This window comes from Netta rufina (assembly GCF_964035555.1).
Source record: "Netta rufina genome assembly, chromosome: 1".
Taxonomy (NCBI): Eukaryota; Metazoa; Chordata; class Aves; order Anseriformes; family Anatidae; genus Netta; species Netta rufina.
In genome coordinates this window covers 87,382,322-87,401,711 of record NC_140123.1, presented here as the reverse complement: position 1 = coordinate 87,401,711, position 19,390 = coordinate 87,382,322, and the positions used below count along the sequence as shown (strand labels likewise).

The 19,390-nt window shown below is 38.2% G+C and overlaps 1 protein-coding gene across 9 annotated transcripts in view; it reads left to right on the top strand.

Moving 5' to 3' along the window:
• Positions 1-19,390, top strand: part of DMD (dystrophin) — a 1,234,381-nt gene that overhangs the window by 153,796 nt on the left and 1,061,195 nt on the right. For 2 of the 9 annotated variants that reach the window (XM_084305931.1, XM_084305929.1), the window contains exon 1: positions 15,509-15,787. The exons of the other annotated variants lie outside the window; for them this stretch is intronic. In XM_084305931.1, coding sequence (XP_084162057.1) covers positions 15,745-15,787 — 43 coding nt within the window. In that variant the 5' untranslated portion in view covers positions 15,509-15,744. Of the gene's footprint in view, positions 1-15,508; positions 15,788-19,390 lie in introns of those variants that run through there. 9 annotated transcript variants of the gene reach the window in all.

The window sequence follows — 19,390 nt, the reverse complement described above, 5'->3', positions numbered from 1 at the left end:
ATCACAGCAGTTTCTAAGTTAAAGCAGAAGAGCTTGCTCACACTAGGGTGTCCATGAGGAATCAGCCCAAAGTTATTAGTGTGCAGTAAATTCAAATTCTGCCTTAGTCTGCACAAAAACTCCCGTGTGGACAAACCATGATAATAGGAACATTTGATTGTCTGGAAGATAACTACACAGCCATAGTCTCAGACAGGTATGTGAATATTCTGGTGACTTATATGCATAGGAAAACAGTATTGAAGGGATTTAATTTTGAGATAGCTGATGGCAACAGTTTAGCAGAAGAGCATACATAGCAATTAATATCTTTCAGGCAATAGTGTATTGTTTATAATATGTCCTGTGATCAGATCATGGTTAGTAATCTGGAAGTAATTCCCTGGAAGGGTACATCAGTGAAATTTGCTGAACTGTATTAGGCTCTGAGGCCTAATAGTTTAAGAATGATGCAGGGGACAAGCAAAATATTCCTGTAGTAATCCCATCATACCTTCTCAATGTTCTCTTCAGTAGCAAGAGATTACCCATTGTGCAATAATTGATAAAGTTGATTATGTCAAGAGAGATTTCCTGAGCAAGGATTAGGCACAGACAATTCAAAGATTGATAGATTAGCAGTTTCCCTAGAAAAGAAATTAAGAACTGCCACCACAAAGAGCACGTATAATGGTTCATGAGTTGTATCATCCATCACTGAATTGTGACTGGGCTGATGTCTGTGCATTAAGAATCTCCAAGCTGTTTTATGCAGTTTGTCAACCAGGAAGGAGAATATGTTTATCCCATAGTGAATAAGCACTGGAAAATTTTTCAGAGATGTAGCTGTGTGGAAGAGTTCAGTGTTCTTGAGCTTTCCCCTGTTTATACATTTAAACTAAGGTACCTAGTAGCCCATGTAGCCCAAGGTACCCAGTACCAGGTATAGCAATCACCCTGCTTCCATCATACTTTCTATGGCAACAAGTCCTGAATGTTTACCATTTCCCCCTGTATTCCATGTCTATCTGTACTAAAATATCTATTCTGAAATAATACTATAGTTGCATGTGTGTGTATATATGCATATATTTGAATGTGTATATGTATACATACACCCTAATCTGTATGTATTCTTTGCTGTTCAATTTCTTTTTTTTTTTTTAATCACCATATAGGGATGGTTATTTCAAATGGATTGTTATTTCCTTCTGTTTCTAATGAAGCCCTTAAGAGAAGGGAAAGGCACACAGTTTTAAATAAAATAAAACATCACATAATTTCAGTTCTTCTGGTGATGGATGTTGGAAATGCAATTAACCTCTTATTCTCCTATGTCATATATTGAGTTCCATAGAGATGTGTATGTATGTGATGCATGTTATGGGTCTCCAGACAACTCTGTTCCTTTGTATTTGTGCAGGTAGGAAGAAAGGAAAAGAGCTTAACAAACATTATGTCAATAAACAAGACATTTTGATACAGTGACTGCATAAGTAGGAAATTTTTAAAGTAATATCATTGAAAGCAACTAATATAACTTGAGAGTTGGGTAACAAAGGTTATCATCCTTTTTTAATCCATGAAGTCTCTGAAATGAAGAACATCTTTGATTACTTGAAAGATTTTGGAAATGTAAATTAAGGACTTCTTTCTCACGTCTCTATTTTTAGCATCTGTCCTGTCTCCTGAATGTAAAGATATGAACTCAATATTCAAAATCAATTACAGCTTTGTCAATGCTGCATCATGTAGTTATGACTACATTCCTGTTTTACAGACTTCTGTTTTACAGAATTATATGTTTGGTTCTTTAAAAAATATGGAAAAGGTGAGCTAATGTTGTAACATTTTTTAATAAACAATTATTTTTTCTTGCTCACACTGTCACTTGCTAGTACGTTCAGTTGCTTAATGTGAAACAGCAAAATCTCTCATACTAGGAGAAAAAATCTAGAAAGTGGAAAACCCACAGAACCTTTCTATTGATGGTTACAAAAATGACATACTGTTTCCCTCTCAACTGAAATGAAATACTGCCTCCACACTGAGACTTTGAATGCCGATCTTGAGCTGTGAGCATTTTCCCTGCTATATTTAAACCCCGGAAAGCAGGATATATGGTAAAAAGGTTGAAAGCTCTTTAATATTTTGTCACGCAAACATTGCTGTACTAAAACACACAGCACTATTAAATTCAGAGGTGGCTGAAACTACAAAAGATGAAAATAATACCAGCGATTTAACCTGTGTTGTGCTATTCCCATCAAAGTTCATCAGCAGCATGAAAAACACTGGGACAGAGGTAAGAAAGAAATCACTGAGTCCGTCATGGTGAAAAGAGCGGTAAGACGCTGTCTGCAGTGTGCTACTTGGTGCTTGAAGTGGGACACTGTTAGGTGACACAGCCAAGCCCTTTTTCCACTAAGAATGGTCAAGCTCCTGTGGGGTGTCTGAGATGACTGGCTGCTGGCACAGTGCTCCTGCAGGCTGGGGTGTAAGCTGAGCTCTCAGGATAGCTTGCCAGCAGCCAGATGACATGAACTTCTGGCATCCACAGCTTGCAGTAGCAGAGTCCAATAATTTAGTAGCACATCATGTGAAGAGGTACTTCTTTTTTCTAGTTTTGAACCAGCCACCTGCTGATTTTCTTTCATTTTTCTTTTCTTTCTCATCTAGCTCTTGTGCTATAAAAGACACTGAAAAATTGTTCTCTGTTCATCTTCACTAAGGACTCATCATTTTAATACACCTTAGTTATGTTCAGCTGCAGTCCTTCTTTTTCCATGTACTTTAAGTTTATACAAAATGTCCTGCTTGGTCAGACCAGTGGTGCATTTAGCTCAAGATTATTTTTTCTAGCAAACAAGGCATGAAATGTTAGTCAGGTAACACTCACAAGTATGTCTATTTTCTAAGGTCCGTTTCCTTATCTTTACCCAGTGTCTACAGTTATTGTGTTAAAATGTTAGAGGTTACAAAACCCTGTGCCTTTTAGTATCTGTTTATAGATCTCTTGTTCATTAATTTATCTAACCCTATTTTAAATCAGCTGATAAATATCTGCCTTCATAATCTCCTTGGGTGACAGGATACAGATGTTGGTAACCCAGTGGCTGAAGAACCACTTTCTTGATGTGTTTTAAACCAATCTAGGATATGTTGTGTTGAAAGATTTAGTAATTAACTTCCTTACTCATCCCCTTCATGCTTTTGAAGCTTCAGTCATATTTCTTCTGAGCCATCTCCTCTCCAAACTGAAGAGTCCTAGCTCTTTGAGTTTCCAGTCTTCCGACAGTGGCTCCAACCTCACAATTATTTCCAGTTACTCTTCTCTAACTCCACTGCATTCTTCTGGATACTTGCAGACCAGTTCTTCATACAGCCCTTCATGTATAAATACACCACAGGTTTCTGTAGCAGCCACATGACCTCCTCTGATTTGCTCCCAGCACACATGGAGATGACCACCATCTGAGTTGGCACTTTTTGTCCGCTCCACACATGGAGCTGATGGCTTTTGCAGAACTGTCAGTGATGACACTAGGACCTCTTCCTGGACTTGTACCTGGCTATCTAGGGCTCAGACTCTTGCTGGCATTGTTGAGATAATTGGTCCCTGAATGCATCATATCTCTTCTTTGCTGTATACCTGCCCTGGGCAATATCTTATTCCTTGTCAGGTTTAGAGGACCCAATTTCCATGCTCATGCACACTCCCCTCACATTACCTTGAAGACTCCTCTTAAGTCATTCTTTGTAGGAAAGCCATTTCTCTCTAGCTTTCAATCATTTCTGTTGTCCTTACTTTTTCTGCTATATCATTTTAGTGATGGGGGAAGTAGAACAGACCACAGTATTCAAAGTATGAACATCTGAAGACTTTAAATAATGCCATAATGATATTTTGTATGGTGCTCTCTATTTTAGTCATAGTAATGGCCAGCATTTGATTTGCTTTTTGACAGCTTCTAAGATGGAGTTGATATTTTCATAGACCTTTTATAACTCACGATCTCTTTCCTGAGTGGCAATAACTAGTTCAGAGCCCGTGCTGAGTACAGTACGTAAAGTTGAGATTTCTTTTTCTCCTCATATTCTCAATATTGGATTTCATCTGTCTTTTTTATCACCTATTTGACACTCTGAGACTCTGCTGCATCTCTGTGCAGCCAACTTTCATTTTTATTTCCCTGAATACCTTAGGACCATGAGGAAACTTGAAAGTTGTCTCAATTTTTTTAGATATGTGTAATGATCTAAATGTATTTTATATGTTAACCAGTTCTGGAAATGATTGCTGTGAAACTTGGCTAGTGATATACGTGTTTGAGAAAGCTAAAAGCTTTGGGCATTTTTTTTCCCCTCTTTTGTCTTTTAATGATTCTTCTTCTTCTTCTTCTTATTATTATTATTATTTTATAAGAGAAAGTGGATCTCTTATCATGATATCTTTGTTTCTTTAAGATCTTTAATGAGAAACATTTTCAGTAATGTTTTAAAGTGTATAAACAAAGTTTCTCTTCACTGTATGCCTAGTGACTCCTTCAAAGGAACCTATCAGATATGTAAAGAATGGTTTCCCTCTGTAAAATTAATTTCCCTGGTACTTCCTATCTATGTCTATTAAATCTATTCTGTGCTATAATTTCTGGAATTATAAACTAGTATTGTGATTGGACATACTGTTTTTTAATTCTAGTAGAGTTATTTGAAAAATGGGTCTTGCACTTGGTACTATTCATCCATCTGATGGTGAAACGGTTTATCACAGAGGCTGTAGTACTTATTGGTGGTTTTGATGTATTTTGTCCTTGAAATATGTATCATAAAACTATTTCATGTTTATCTGTATATTTTTTGATTCATATATATTATTGGTAGCCCTGATTTGACTTTATATTTATATTCCAGTCAAGAATGACCTTACGAGAAGATCAGCATAGCTGTATTTATAAAACTGGAAAGAAAAAAAGGCACCAGAATGATTGCAAAGTGACAGAATTCCTAAATCTGAAATAATTTTTTCTGTTTCTAAAAACAAAAACAAAACAAAACAAACAACTCATTGATTCTGCTGAATTTGTAGGGACGAAATCTGGTGCTTAAACACAGTCCATGTGAAATGTTTGACAGTGGCTAGAACCACCAGCTCGGGCTGGTAGTCTATGGGAGGTCTACGGTCTATGGAGGACCTGTACCTTTCAAGAGAAGCAAGTACAGGACAGGTAAATTACAGTGAAGCACCAAAGCTTGTATTAGATGAATAAATTCAACAATCTGCACCTCTCCAAAAATGTTTGCAGAGCTTGAAACCAATACTTAGTTTTTCTAATCCTTGTGATGCTGTTGTCTTCTATATGGGACAAGTTGTTCTCTCTATCTTTACATGGACTGATTCATTTTAGAAATTTTTAAATTTAGCCTAATCTCTGAAATATTAATATTCCAACTAGTTTTACTTACGTAACATGGATTATCCATGATTTACTGCATAAAAATAGTCTGAGTTGCATTTTGCTCATATGAAAGCTCTCAGACCATATATAAGAGGATCTATAACAAAACCTGTCAATTATTTCTGTTTCCATATTAATAATAAAGCCGACCCAGTTCTGGTCTTTTGAAACTTACATGAAATGTTTTTTAGAGAAACCACTTATTTCCCCTCTGCATACAGTCCCTTTGGACTTTTGTCAGCTCTCAGGTCTAGTCACATGAGCAATTGCATCAGCAACTAACATGTTCAAAAAAAGAACAACAAACTGCAATTCTGCAGCTTAAAGTGCACTAATGAAATTAGATATTTTAAAACAATTAAGATTTGAAATCGTTCCTTACCCAATGGACTTTTAAGGTTTTAAAACTCCTTAATTTGATCTACATGTCATTTTAATAATTAGGTGCCGTTTGATGGTTGTTGTTTATCATTAAGGGTTGAAAAATATATACTGTTTAATAAATTCTTCCGGTGTCTTTTTTTTTTTTTCTTAAAGCACATCTCTGAGTTCAGTGGATTTTACATCTTATCTCATTGGTATCAGAAGTAAGTCTTCACTGGAATATACTTATTATGATTAAAATCATCTGGCAGTGTGATGGTGCACTGTATGTTATTTTCACTTTTAACTTTCAGTCTGTTTCCTTTCTTATGTTACATTTCGGATTAACAATTAATTTCAGTTGGCATAGGTTCACTGCAATTAGACAAACTAGTAGGTAGCCGGCTGTACTAATGTTCAAGTCTTGTAAAAACTGCCGACCTTCAAAAGGTATGTATGTGTGTCTCCATAAAAACTTGTGTTATGTATTTAAATATTAATGTATTTATGCAGTAATAATGACTATTGCAGTTTCATTTGGAAGATAACTTGGAGTTCTGAACCCATCATTTCGATCTGCTTTCCTGTACTCTGACTATTAGCCGTGAAACTATTTTGAAAACAGAAAAATGCATACGCTATTCTGTACTTATCTCTGAAATGAGCTACCTCTTAAATTGTTTTTTAATGTGAGTTTGCTATTCTGTTGTTTCGCTGAATAAGATGGGTAACTTGCCTAGTAAAAAAAATAATGCATTTGCAAGGAAAGTAATTTTTTCTTCTTTCTCTGTACTAAATGGGAGGAAATTTTTCAGACTTTGTACTTAAAGGTCAGGCACAACCTAAACTCCTTTAAAAAAACAACTGTTATTTAGCCAAAACACTTTAGTTCATCACTGTAATTGATCAGGAATTGAGCATCACGTATTCTTGGTGATAAGAAGATATAGTACCTCACTTATAATGGAGCAAATAATAGATATGCCAGTCTTTTGAAAGGACATATGATTATCTTCTCTTTTCACACTGGAAATCAAGTGCAACTCGTAGCAGTAGACAGAAAGCTGAGATGGAGACAGGCCTTTAAATGCAGAGAATTTTTTTTTTTTCAGTTTTTGAATTATTTTTTTATGATATGCTAGAATTCCTAGATAAACATTGCATTAATAAAATACACTATCTAGTGTTATTTTTCTAACAACATAAAAATATTCTGAACAGCCTACATAGTAAATACGTGATCTCATTAATATTACAATATCATATATTGAATTTACCCAAGACCAGATTAATTTCTTTTGGGACTAATGGATAGAGATACATGTTTTATAGGTATGTTTTTAACTTCAGCAGTGTATAGGAGAGAAATACACCAATAGGAATAATTTCAGAAAGGAATTCCCTGATGTAACTAGGTTCTGTCTTAGGACAGTAATCTTGAGACTTTTTCAAAAAACAAACAAACAAACAAAAAAAAAAAAAACACTTTTATGTTTAGAATAGAACAGTTCTAGAACAGAACAATATTTAGAATAGTTCAGTTGAAAGAGACCTACCAAGACCATCAAACCCAATTACCTGACTGCTTCAGGGCTGTCCAAAAGTTAAAGCACATACATTATTGAGGACATTATCAAAATGCTTCTCGAACACTGACAGGCACTGAGCATCAACTACCCCTCTAGGAAGCCTGTTCTAGTGTTTGGTTTGACCACCCTTGTGGTAAAGACATTTTTCCTAATGTCCAGTCTGAACCTGCCTTGCAGCTGCTTTGTGGAATTCCCACACATCCTTTCATCAATCACTGGGGAGCAGAGACCAGAACCTCCCACTCCATTTCACCTCGTCAGGAGATTTCAGAGAGCAGTGTGGTTGTCTTTTGGCCTCCTCTTCTCCAGACTGAACAACCCAACTGTCCTCAGCCTCTTCTCTGCCTCTAACCCTGTTACCAGCATTATAGCCCTCCTCTGGACACTTTCAAGTATCTTAACATCCTTTTTATGTTGTAGAGCCTAGAAATGCACACAATATTCAGATGAGACTACAGCAATGCTAAATATAATGGAAGAATCAACATGTTAAACATTACTTTTATTACATGTATTATGTTTTTTATTATAGAGTCAATTGCTTCTTATTAGTGGGAAGGTTTTCCTAGTGATGATACTGTTAGTAACAATTTATAGACAGTTATTTGTAAGGCTGACATCCTGACTTTGCACCCTCCTGATTGCATTGGCCAGTTTGGCAAGGCATTTTGTGTATCCAGTACATCTTTTGTTTTAACTAAACTTTTCTTTGGTTTTATTTTATGTGGGTTTATTTTTACATTCTCTTAACACATTTTTGTATTTAGTGTCCTATTTTTTAATCATAGTTCACTTGCAGAAGCATCATTTTGCAATCATCTTGACATTTGTAATGTCAACTCTGCAGACTTGCATTAACCTCATTTTGCCATCATCCTGATGTACTAACCTGTATATAGACCTGTGCAAAAATAATTTAACATTCATCTGAGTGTGTGCAGTAATGTCTCATTAGACTTGAACTAACAGAATTTTGTCATCATAATTTGCTGTCATAATAACACAGCCTTCACAGATTTAATGTGACAGTCTTTTGCCACTGCAACTAAGGCTTTGAGCAGTTGTCATCCAGAGAGACTTAAGGTGAAATCCATGTAATTAAAACACACACTCTTAATAGTCCTATATTTTAAGCCATTTTTCACATATCTTAAACAATAATTAATCATGCTAAAGTTTAGCACTTTTTTAGCTTATGTTTTCTTCATTTTCTACATGGGAAAGAAAAAAACGTGGTTGAACGATGAGTGACTGGCAGAGCTGCTAATGGAATTTAGGTCTGCAGATTGTCTCTGTATTCTTGTATCCATTGGACTTCTCTCCTTTATCTGCACAATTAATTTTGTTTGAGATGAATACAAATTTGAAATGTATGTGACAGGCTGTGTTAACTAGTCTGTAACTCTCGTTTTGGAGGGCTACAGAAATACTGAGGTGAGAGGGATTAGATTTCTTCTACTGCAAGGGTTGAGATAGGCCAAATGTACTTTGTTACACTTGAAAGAACTTGTTGAACTTTTTCATATAAAATTCCATTAAAGGGGACAACATCCCTGTACGTATGTTTTCATGTATGTAAGTGATCTGGTACTCTCACCATTTATCTTAATACCAAATGTAAATTGGCTTTACCCAAATAATGTCCCTCTCCACAGCACATGTGAAAAAAATTACCCTGGAGTGTTGCTATTTTGCATGCTGAAAGGAAGCAGTTATATATCCTGTTGCCTTGCCTTTCCAGACTAAACACATGTCATTCCTTCAGTCTTTTCTCTGCAAAGAAACCTTGACTATTTGGTATCTTTAATGCTAAGTGCTCTCCTATTTGTCTGTGGCTTTCATAGTGTCATATCAAAATTGTCCATGGCTGAACCACTGACTGGAGCAGAGTAAAACTAGGGAAGTACACGATGAGTGAGAGGAGTACTTCTTAAGCAGCTGGAGGCCGAGTTGTGTTTCCCTACAGAAGTCTGTGTTTATGTTAGCAGCAAACACATTTGCTATGCAAAATGACCTTGAGTTGTTCTTGGCATAGCTGATACAGCTTGCCTGCCGACTTAGGTGAATTCTCTGTCTCCTATGCTATGATTGCTGACTCTGGTTCACAATTAACTCTCAGTTCCTTATTGATATTCTTTGCAATCAGCCTGGCATTTGTCCTCTCCTCCTTATGTATTGTATTTGCTTTTGTTCTTTAAATACCCGCTTCTTTTCTGAACTAAATTTGATTTTGTTTGCAGTTGTTTGTTTTTAGCCAGAGGAACTTCTTTGCTTCTTAACGGCAGGTAGGCACCTAGACAATGTTTTCAACATCTTCCAATTATTGTTCATGTTTTTCTGCTTCAATTTTCTCCTTATTGATTAAGGTTTGTAATGTGAAATTGGCTCCTTTTAAAAGATGTATAGAAATGGACATATATATTTTACCAGCACCTGTGTGCACATGGTCCCCTGGTAATGTTCATCCCTGCAAGTGTGCGCACAAAATTGGTTAGTATTTCACTATTTACATGCAATGTGAGTAAGAAAGTTATTTGTATTTAAGCAGTCACTGCTTATGGAGTCTGGGATCAGTTCCACTGTAGATACTGATGCTGTATACAGACTTCCCTTGCGGGAGTTGCAACAGCTTTCAGGATTGGGTACATTTTACCTGAATTTTGGAGCTACTTTGCAAACATAACTCTATGGAAAGTTTTTTTCTGCCAAGATAGGGGCCCAGGTGTGACATGCTGTCTCACTTCTGGTCCTTGTTCCCAGATTTTCTTCTTGGGTTTTGAGAAGACAGAGAGAAGGGGGATAGTCTTACCTTGGTTTCTCATATTTGGAAGACACAACCATGGGTGGGTCAACAAAAGAGAAAGCTGAGAGCCAGGCCCTCTCCCCCAGAGGGCAGTTTGGAGCAGGAGTCTCTCTGGAGGATCCTCTTTGTAGATTATGTGGGATGCTTATAGTGGTTGAACTGAGTTACAAACCTAACACGCGTAGAGAAAGGGATATTAGTTAATAAGATGTTCTCCCTTCTGGTCATTTGATCCTCTCTGGAGGATGAAGAACAGATAGGTATAACTAGGTATAACTGAGTAGCTTTAATTCTTATTCATTACTTCAACTCCTACCATCTATCAGTAATTTAAATCTCCTTCTTCTCCTCTTTATACTCTTAATATTAGTGTTTTTTTGTTGTTGTTTTTTGTGTTTTTTGTTTTTTTTTTTTTTTGTTTTTGTTTTTTAATTTGCTATTTTTTGTTATGGTTTCCTTTTGATGATTCAGTGCATCTCCTGAGCACTCTGCTCCTGTTTAGATTGATTTCACTTCTGCTGCAGTGAAAGTTTATGAAAGTTGGATGATTTACAGGATTTGAGTAAGAAGATCTACACAACACAAGCTGTTATGTGTATAGGAAATGGAGGCAGCAAATCCTGCCCTGCTAAATCTGCTTGGGACCTTGCCCCAAAGAGAGTTTCCATAAAAACAGACCAACAACAACAATGAAACAATGCTACTCCATCTTTAGTTGAAGCTTTCCAAAACATGTAGTGATGTTACTTTTCTTAAAACTAGTAAGAAGGGTTTCCAGCTAGATGGTCTCCAAAAAGAGGATGACACTATTCCAAATCAGCTACAGCATGAAGGAGATAAATTGCTCGGGAAGAGCATAAAAACTGTTATGAAATAATATGCTGGTCCATATGTTACAGAGCGGTTTCAAACAGAAGTATTTCATGATATAGAAATGTGAAGAGTGGAAACTGGATGGTCTATGACAGCCACTTGCATGTGAAAAGGCTTTGCCTTTTATTGGATTACCTTGACTGCTAATTTTCAGGCTATAAAGTGGTTAATATCTGCTACACTGGAAGACAAAACTTACTTCTTTCTTTAGAATTAAAAGCAAGTGCTTTTTTGTTTGTTTGTTTGTTTTTGCCTTTCTCTTTCTGGTCTGCAAATCAAATAAACATACGGAGAGAAAAAAGAAAAAAAAATCCTTGCAACCTGTACTAGTAATTTCTACATTTTGAAGTAAAAATAGAATGAAAAATGAAAGTAAGAATTCTACTTCAGTTACTCATGTTGGAAAGACTTTCTTTTTCTTTTTTTCTTGCTGATTTCACAGGAAAATCAGAAGCTTTGTGTTTACTTCTGTTGTGATAAAGCTGTTGATTTTTTTCCCTCTGTTGCTGACATGCAAGTGATTTTTCTCATTATAGGAAGTGAATAATAAAAAGACTCAGAGCCAATATACCACCAGGGCAAAACCACATGCTGTGCATTAGTGCTTAAAAGATTCCCATCCCACTTTTCTCTTCACATCAGTCCCAGTCCCTACAGCTAAGCACTTCTTCCCACGCAGATAGATGTGATAGATTTGCAAATACTGGCAAGAGCATAGAGAGATCATGTTATGAGCCTAATGGTTGAACTGAGTGACAGACTTGGACTGCTTTATTTTTCATTTTTTTTTAGGTCAGATTTGGCACAAAGTTAAAAACAGGGTGGAATAAAGTTTGAAATGTTTTCTGAAATTATAATCAAAATATTATGTCTTAGGTTTATTCTCTAAGCACTCTGCCTGATGTTGAGTTGTGTTGGCAAACAACATTTGCCATTGGGATGTTTGAGAAGGCATAAGAGGTTTGTAAATCAGTTTCACGCGGCATGTTACCTATTTGTTATTTTCTTGTTTGATTTGCTAACAGGAAAAGAGATGCTGTTAGGTGGTATAAATGGCAATATGGAGTGCTTTTTTATCTATTTGTACCATAGCAAATTACAGTGAGATGGAAGATTAGTTACTCTGTGGAGGTTGCTAACATGAAGTTCTCATTTGATTTATTTATGTCTAACTGGGGACCTGTCCTCCCATATAAATTATTCTGGCTACTGTTTTATTTCTCAAGTCAAGACCATAATTTTCCATTTGTGACTTTTCTTTTTCTTAACATTCCTGAGTTTTGGTGTAGCCCTTTAATATGTTATAGGAGAAGGGGACAACCTGAGAATGGGATTCATATGTCCGGTGTGAGGATTAACCCTTATCTTCAAGTCCTAATCTATCTCTTGATTATCCTGCTGAGACGGTAAACTTGGCTGCCAGACTTAAATGTTGAAATCCACTTCTTTTGTAGGGTCACGCTGATATATGCTGAATCCGATCTCCTAAATGGTGCCTGGACAGACAGTTTATTGTTGGGCCTTGTTTTCAAATTGTTACTGGGTTCTTCTGAATTGTCTCCAGTTTTGCATTACTGTCATGCTCTTACCATTAGAAAAGAGATATTCTCAACTTTATCAGCACTTCTGTTTTGAAAGGACTTCTCAAGCAGCAAAATAAACAGCCTCTGTATGAAGTGTTTGTTAATGGATAGCTGAAAATCACCCTACCTCTTTCTGCAAAACAGATGATTTTCTTTCATTTAACCCATTACTGTTTGTGAAAGAGGAAGGCAACATTAAATTAGAGCTGCAGCTATCATTTGAAAACAAAACAAAACATCTTTATTGTTCTAAATTTTCTAGATTGCCCACCATCCCTGTAACTGAGGCTTGCTCCTATCCCCCCTTGTAGTAAGGGCCTTGCAATCTCTGAGCACTCAGCAGAGGTGCTGCCAGCTGGAGTCTGCTCTTTACAGCATCTAGAGGGAATGGTGAGACGGGCAGCCTCCAGGGAGGCTTCCAGCACTGGTTGGGTACCCAGAAATTACCTGACACAGATATACAGCAAGGCTATGGCTTGCTTTCTGTTTTTGAAGAGAGCCAGATTTTTTAATGCTGGTTCAGAAAACAAAACCAAACCAAACCAAACCAAAACTATAAACAAGCAAGGGTGGTGTGTCAAAATCATAAATTCAGTTCCACATTATAGATGGAATATATATATATATATACATACACCATGCTGGCCAGTGGGCCCAGACAGATGCATATAAAACTTCTCAGTAGAGTTGAAGTTTCTGTGTATAAACCGATGCTGAAAGTAGACTTTAATTTTAAAAGCTTCTCAATTTTATTTACCCCCTAAGAACAAACAAACAAACAAACAAACAAACAAAAAAAACAACAACAACAAAAAATACACAAAACCACAGTTAAAAAGACAGTAGGTTTGACCACTGACTTTTGTTATTTCTCTCTATGGCCCAATAAGCCTTGACTCTTTTCCCACTGAGTGACAGAGCTTCAGTATCATAAAGGGAAAACATTTCTGGGATGAAAGTTTCTGCACTCCTGTGCAGGCCCTGCAGCTCTGAATGACCCCAGCAAGAAGAGAAGAAGCAAACCTGGATTTCCTGCATGTGGTGGGGAATTATTTATTTAGTAAGTCCTTCTGAATATTACCACCAATCATTTATTTCAGCCGTGTTTTAGGAGAAAATATCAAGTAGTACTGAATTTCTTGCAGAGCCTGATCAGCGTCTTCTCTGGTGGTCTCAAATACATTACCAGTGAAGATTACTATTCCACATCAAGTTTGTGGTTTATGGATGAAATTAGGTGTAAGACAGATTGCAGAAAGCTCTGTCAAACCTAAGGCCCTCAAGAGTCATACTCGGAAACAGATTTAGGCACCTGAATTTTTTCTATTCAAAGTTTTGAAGAGAAAGTTTGTTATCTTAAAAGATTGAAATGAATAGAAGTCAGGAGGGTCACAATTCCAGCATTAGGGACCTACCTTCAAGATAGCTTTTCCTCTTGGTCCTTACATACATTGCTGGGGCTCAGTTATTAGCAGTATGAGTTATCGAGGGTGACCGTAAACATTTTAAAAGAACTTTTGCACAATAAGCAGTTTCTCTCCTGAGTTTCCTTGGTTTCCTTCTCCCTTAAATAATCAAAATGCTGCTGCTGTCACGGAGTGCTCTGCTCTGCTACAGATTATTTTCTACATCAGTTCATGAGTTGCAGTTCTTATGGACTGCAAATTAATCCGTAGGAGTCTGTTGGCATGTGCTGTACCTCCAGGTTCTCCAGGGTATTAATTTGACTATTGATGTAGAAAATGCCAGTGGCTGTAAAGGTATATTACGCACTTTATTTTTTGTGTTTATTTTTCTGTATAATCCAGGAATTTACTTACAAACATGTAATCACCATGACTGGATGTTTAGCCTTTAAAGTAGAATAACATATTTTTCAATTCTGGGGGGATAGATTTAAAAAAAAAAAAAAAAATGAAGAAAGTAAAGCACATTATTTTAAATGGTTTTTCAAATGAAGCCATGAATTAATAACATAATTCTTTGTGACCTATCTCTACAGGCCGTATGTACTCTACAAAATATATACTCTAGAAAGTAGCCGTATAAAAGTCTGAATTTGTGTGGAGGACACTCAGTCCTGTTCCAAAGTATTATATGTATGACTGTTTTTAATTTCTCATAGAAAATATGGGTCTGGGACCATGAGAAACTGGAGGCCTGGGACTGATGCAGGGGAGGGGGTTAGCCCAGGTCCCACCTGTTTGGGGCCCAGAGGTTTTGGGATTTGGGAGTTAAGGAATGTTCCTGTGCTTCTGTGCACTGTGTTTTCTGCAGCTTGTTCCTGGGCTGTGCCTAGTACTTGCATGGTTTAGTTGGGAGTGGAAAGGTGGAAAGGTCAAATATAAGTCATTGGTTTGTTTTGGTTTGTTTTTCTCTGTAAATAGGTACTGACTTACCACAACCTGTGTTTGTATTTACACAGTTAGTTTGGAAAGAACATGTTTTTTTCCCCCCATAACTGGGAGAGTAATTGCAATCCCAGAAGGATAGAGCTGCCACCCCTCTCCTAAATAGGGAGGCTCCTGTCAGGGGATGGGCTAGGGGTCATTTGCTGGGGAGGGGGAAATCTGGCCCATAGGGGGCTCCGGGCAGCTGGGCAAAGGGGTCAAGAAATGTCGTCGCCCCACTCTGCCGTGTTAAATGCTAACTGGAAAGCCCTAACACATAATTTAAATCCTTTACACATGCCACCCTGGAAGCAGAGCCTTATATGTAGAGTGCATGGGCTGTCCTATTATGGGAAATCAACTTTGTTTTGAGGGAAGCGCAGAGCACTGCTTCTGCGCAGGTCCTGGAATTTGAAACATGTAGGGGCCTCCAAAGAGCAGGGCATGAGTTACGGTGCCGGCTGGGTGGCAGCGAGGATCCCCAGCTTGCCGTGCCCGGCACGGACCCTGCCGGCTGCCAGCTGCATCCCACTGGGGCTCTTGCTGCGTGCTCCCCCACAAACTGACCGGGGCTTATGCAGGGACGTGTGTGTCATTCTGCGGGGACAAGCCTAATTCAGCGACTGGAGCGGCAAAGTGGGAATATACTTTGCCAAGAAACACTTTGCTGTTGTTTTCCTTTTCCTCTGTTTTGTGGAGAGATTCATGTCTGCTCACGTGCTTTGGTATGAGGAAGTGGAAGATGATTGTAAGTACGAACAGACTGACATGATCTATCCCAATATTTGTCCTGACAGAGCAGCAGAGTGCTACACAGCCCACTAACAGCATGCATTTTTAAATGTTTGCTTTCAGGGTCTTCTAAAGAAGGAGAGCACCAGGGAGGGGGGAAAATAAAGAGAATTTTGTGGTCTCTGTTAGAGGGTAAAGTCCAGTATGTTCTGTATAAAAGCAGTGTTCCAGAAGCGGTACCCAGCTCTCCTTTGAATAAAAATAATGCATTTCTTCCTGAGGCTGACCACTTATTAAAGCGTGGGGTTAAAAAATAAATAAATAAATAATGAGAAGACAGACCAATATAGCTGGAAAAAAGAAGTGTCATTGTTATAATAATTTGGCAACACATCAAAGGCTTAATCAGTTACTTTGAACTTTAATGGCATATGCAGTTTCAGTGCCTCATATTAAGTTAGGCAGTAAGGGATCTCTTCTCTCATCACTGAGCTGTCTGGTAGCAATGGAGAGAGGGGGCGGTAGCCCTGCTCCAAGCGAGCAGCAGCTGATCTCTCCCATGCGCTTCCCAGAAAAGAGCAGGCATGCTTTCCAGACTTGCGCTTGTTTGTTAGTTTAAAGCTATCCTTTATGTGCAGCAAGGAAAAAAAAAAAAAAAAAAAAAGAAAAAAAAAGAAAAAAAAAGATGATGCCAGGAGTAAGAGAATGAAGACAGCCAAGAATAAAAGAATGAGAGAGGGTTTTAAAACCCATCTCGCACACTCCCAGACAATCCTTCTTCTTCCTTTCCCACCCAGGCTCCCAAAACAGATTGTGCTGAAAAAAAATCCAAACTGTCAGTATTGCCCAGACTTAATCTGTGGTCCCCACCCCCTGCTTTATAATCTATTTTTGCTCTTCCACTTTCAGCTTAGTCCTCTGTCTGTATAGTAATAGCATTCCTGCTTTTCTGTTATTTTTCTGAAGCCATACACACTGTCTTTTTCCCCAATGACATAGGGTAATGATGGGCTGTGTGGTCACTCTCTTCTGATGAAAATTCCTGAAAATAATGTTAAATTTTGTTGTGTTTGACAAGAAAGAAGCTTAAAACAGAAAATGCCGGCATGCAGGCATGGTTTTATACTATAGTTTACTTTATTTTTTTCAAAATGAAATCAAATTGCATTTTCTTGGGCAGCAAATAAGACTTCAATCAGCTTTGTGCTGCTAGGAGAGGCTCTGCAGTGGACCCTTTACTTGTTGGACACAGTCTGACAGTTCAAGAAGGGATAGAATTATGAGTTCAGCATCATCACATATTAGGAGGCAGATTGATATCATCACATATCAATAATTAGGAGGCAGATCATGTCTGAAAATACTGGGGGTGGGCTTGGGAAGAAGCACTGTCATAGGATTTTCTTAAGGAGCTTTCCTCCTGGTGGGCAAGAGATCACATTCTAGAACCAGTGACATAGTGCCCAGCCTTTTCTGCCAGTCCGCTTTTGAGAGGAATAAGGAGGATTTGTTATCTTCCTTTTTCTATCTACTGCCTCACCATGAAGGCAGTCACAACATCTGCCCAGCCGCTTGTCCCTAGCCTTGAGGAGTGGGAGCTGAGAGGGAAGCTGGGTGGGTGCTTGCTAAGTAAGGGTGAAAGATCTTTGCTGCTTAGCACAGAAGTTATAATTGCACTCTGAAAACATAGTAGGTGAAAGAACGAAAAAAATAGCTGTGTTAGAGCTTTTGAAAAATATGAATAGCAAACCAGAGTTGCATCTAGCAGCTGAATAGCATTCATGACAAGAGCCATTAAATCACTTGCTAAATTATGTCTAGATATGAGTCTAACTGCTCTCGTATCTAGACTGAAAGGGAGCTGTCCTAGCACTTCTTGGGAATTATTTAGCTGAATTGATTTCCTCACCTGTATCCTGAGTCTTCTAAAGGACAAGGCATTCTTTTCTATGTGTTTTGGTATCATGTTGTGAAGGTTTTTTATAGTCACTTTTCATTAAAAAAGGAAAGCCCATATCTGCACTGTTTTACAAATGTATCCAAAATAATCCTCTCAAATTTATCCCCAGCCTTCACTTGAGACATGTCACTTCTCCCACTTTTTTCCTATGCTTGATTTGCTTCTTTCTCGGTATCAGACAAAAACTGCTTGCTCTTAGTGCTGAGAGCAGTCATTTAAACCTCTGATTTTCTTCTTTAAATCCATCTTTTCTCTTTTCTTAATGTCCCCTCTCAAGACCTACATCCTTCTCTGCCCTTTTCTTTTCTTCTCTCTCCCCATGCCACAGCAGTAAAGGCAGGTTCTCATTTTCCTGCTTTCTCTCACTTCTGTTGAGGATGACCTTTCACAAAGGTATTTATTCCCTGCCTTGAGCTTTGTTTTCTTTCTTGAGCCATTCAGTGTTTACTGAGTACTTCAGCCACAGTTAGACTGGAAACTCCTTGGGGCATGGACCATCTTTTCCTAGATTTCTACAGGTTCATTGACAGTGACCCCCAAATAATAAAGTGGCAGGGAAATGAGATACCATAAATTTCATTTGGTTTTAATTAAGATGAGATTACTGTAAACTTTATCTCAAAAGCCACCCTCCCTAGGGTATTCAGTATCATATGCTGTATTTCTTCTTCTGGCAGATATAATCCTCTTTCTGTGTCCTTAGTCTCAAATGGAACCAAATTTCTCTCTCAGTTGCACACAGACGTCCTCTTTCTGCTTGGATTTGCACAAAGTGGTGACTAAAAATAGAATTAATCATCAAAGCAGGGGCAGTGCAGAAAAGAAACTAATCCTGCCTGAAATGTAGTGGCCACAAGGACTGTCTTACCAGTGTTGCTGTAGCAGGGGTCCATATAGATTCGGGTTTTAGCTCAGGTCAGGAGTTCATTCCTGAAGAGAATTCCCTGATGCCCCTGCTTATTGCTGTGTGTTCGTTGCTGTCCCAGACTGCACGCACTGCATCCCTTTGGAAGGAAGCCAAACTGAGGGATGCTCTCTGAGAGCTTGTCTGATGTGCACTAACACAGCTGCTCCAGAATGATCCTGGCGAGGCATACACACATCAGGTGCTTCACCTTGCCTAACTCTTCCTGCTGGGCCACATGACAAGTGGCCCAAGACAACTCAGTTAGGTAGGAGAAGGACAACAGCATATGTCCTTAGATTGTGGATGTGAGGAAAGAACTGACGGTGAAGCCTGTCCCCCTTACTCTCCTGTTGGCTCCAGTCCAGAGTCTGCCCCTCACCCCTGGTCCCCAGTCTGCCCTAGGGCATCGCAGCCAGACCCTGCATACTCCAGGGCCACTCTCTGGCAGGGAACTGCAACCAGGAAGCAGGAGTCCAGCAGCATGGTGCATGTGAAACTTGTGATCTTGTGACAATGCCCCCCCCCACCCCCCCCGGTTATTTTTGATTATTATTTTTTTTAAGTGAAAAGATTAGTTTATGTTACTAGTAGAATATAGTTTACTGTATAGTTATTGACCAGATAGAGTTATTTATAAGTGAAAAGGTAAAATATTTGGAGAGGGGGAGAGGAGAAAGATTAACCCTTAACTAATAGTGTGAAATTATTTTAACCTCAGATTTACTCAAGAGGGTAAGCATTTTTACATGATT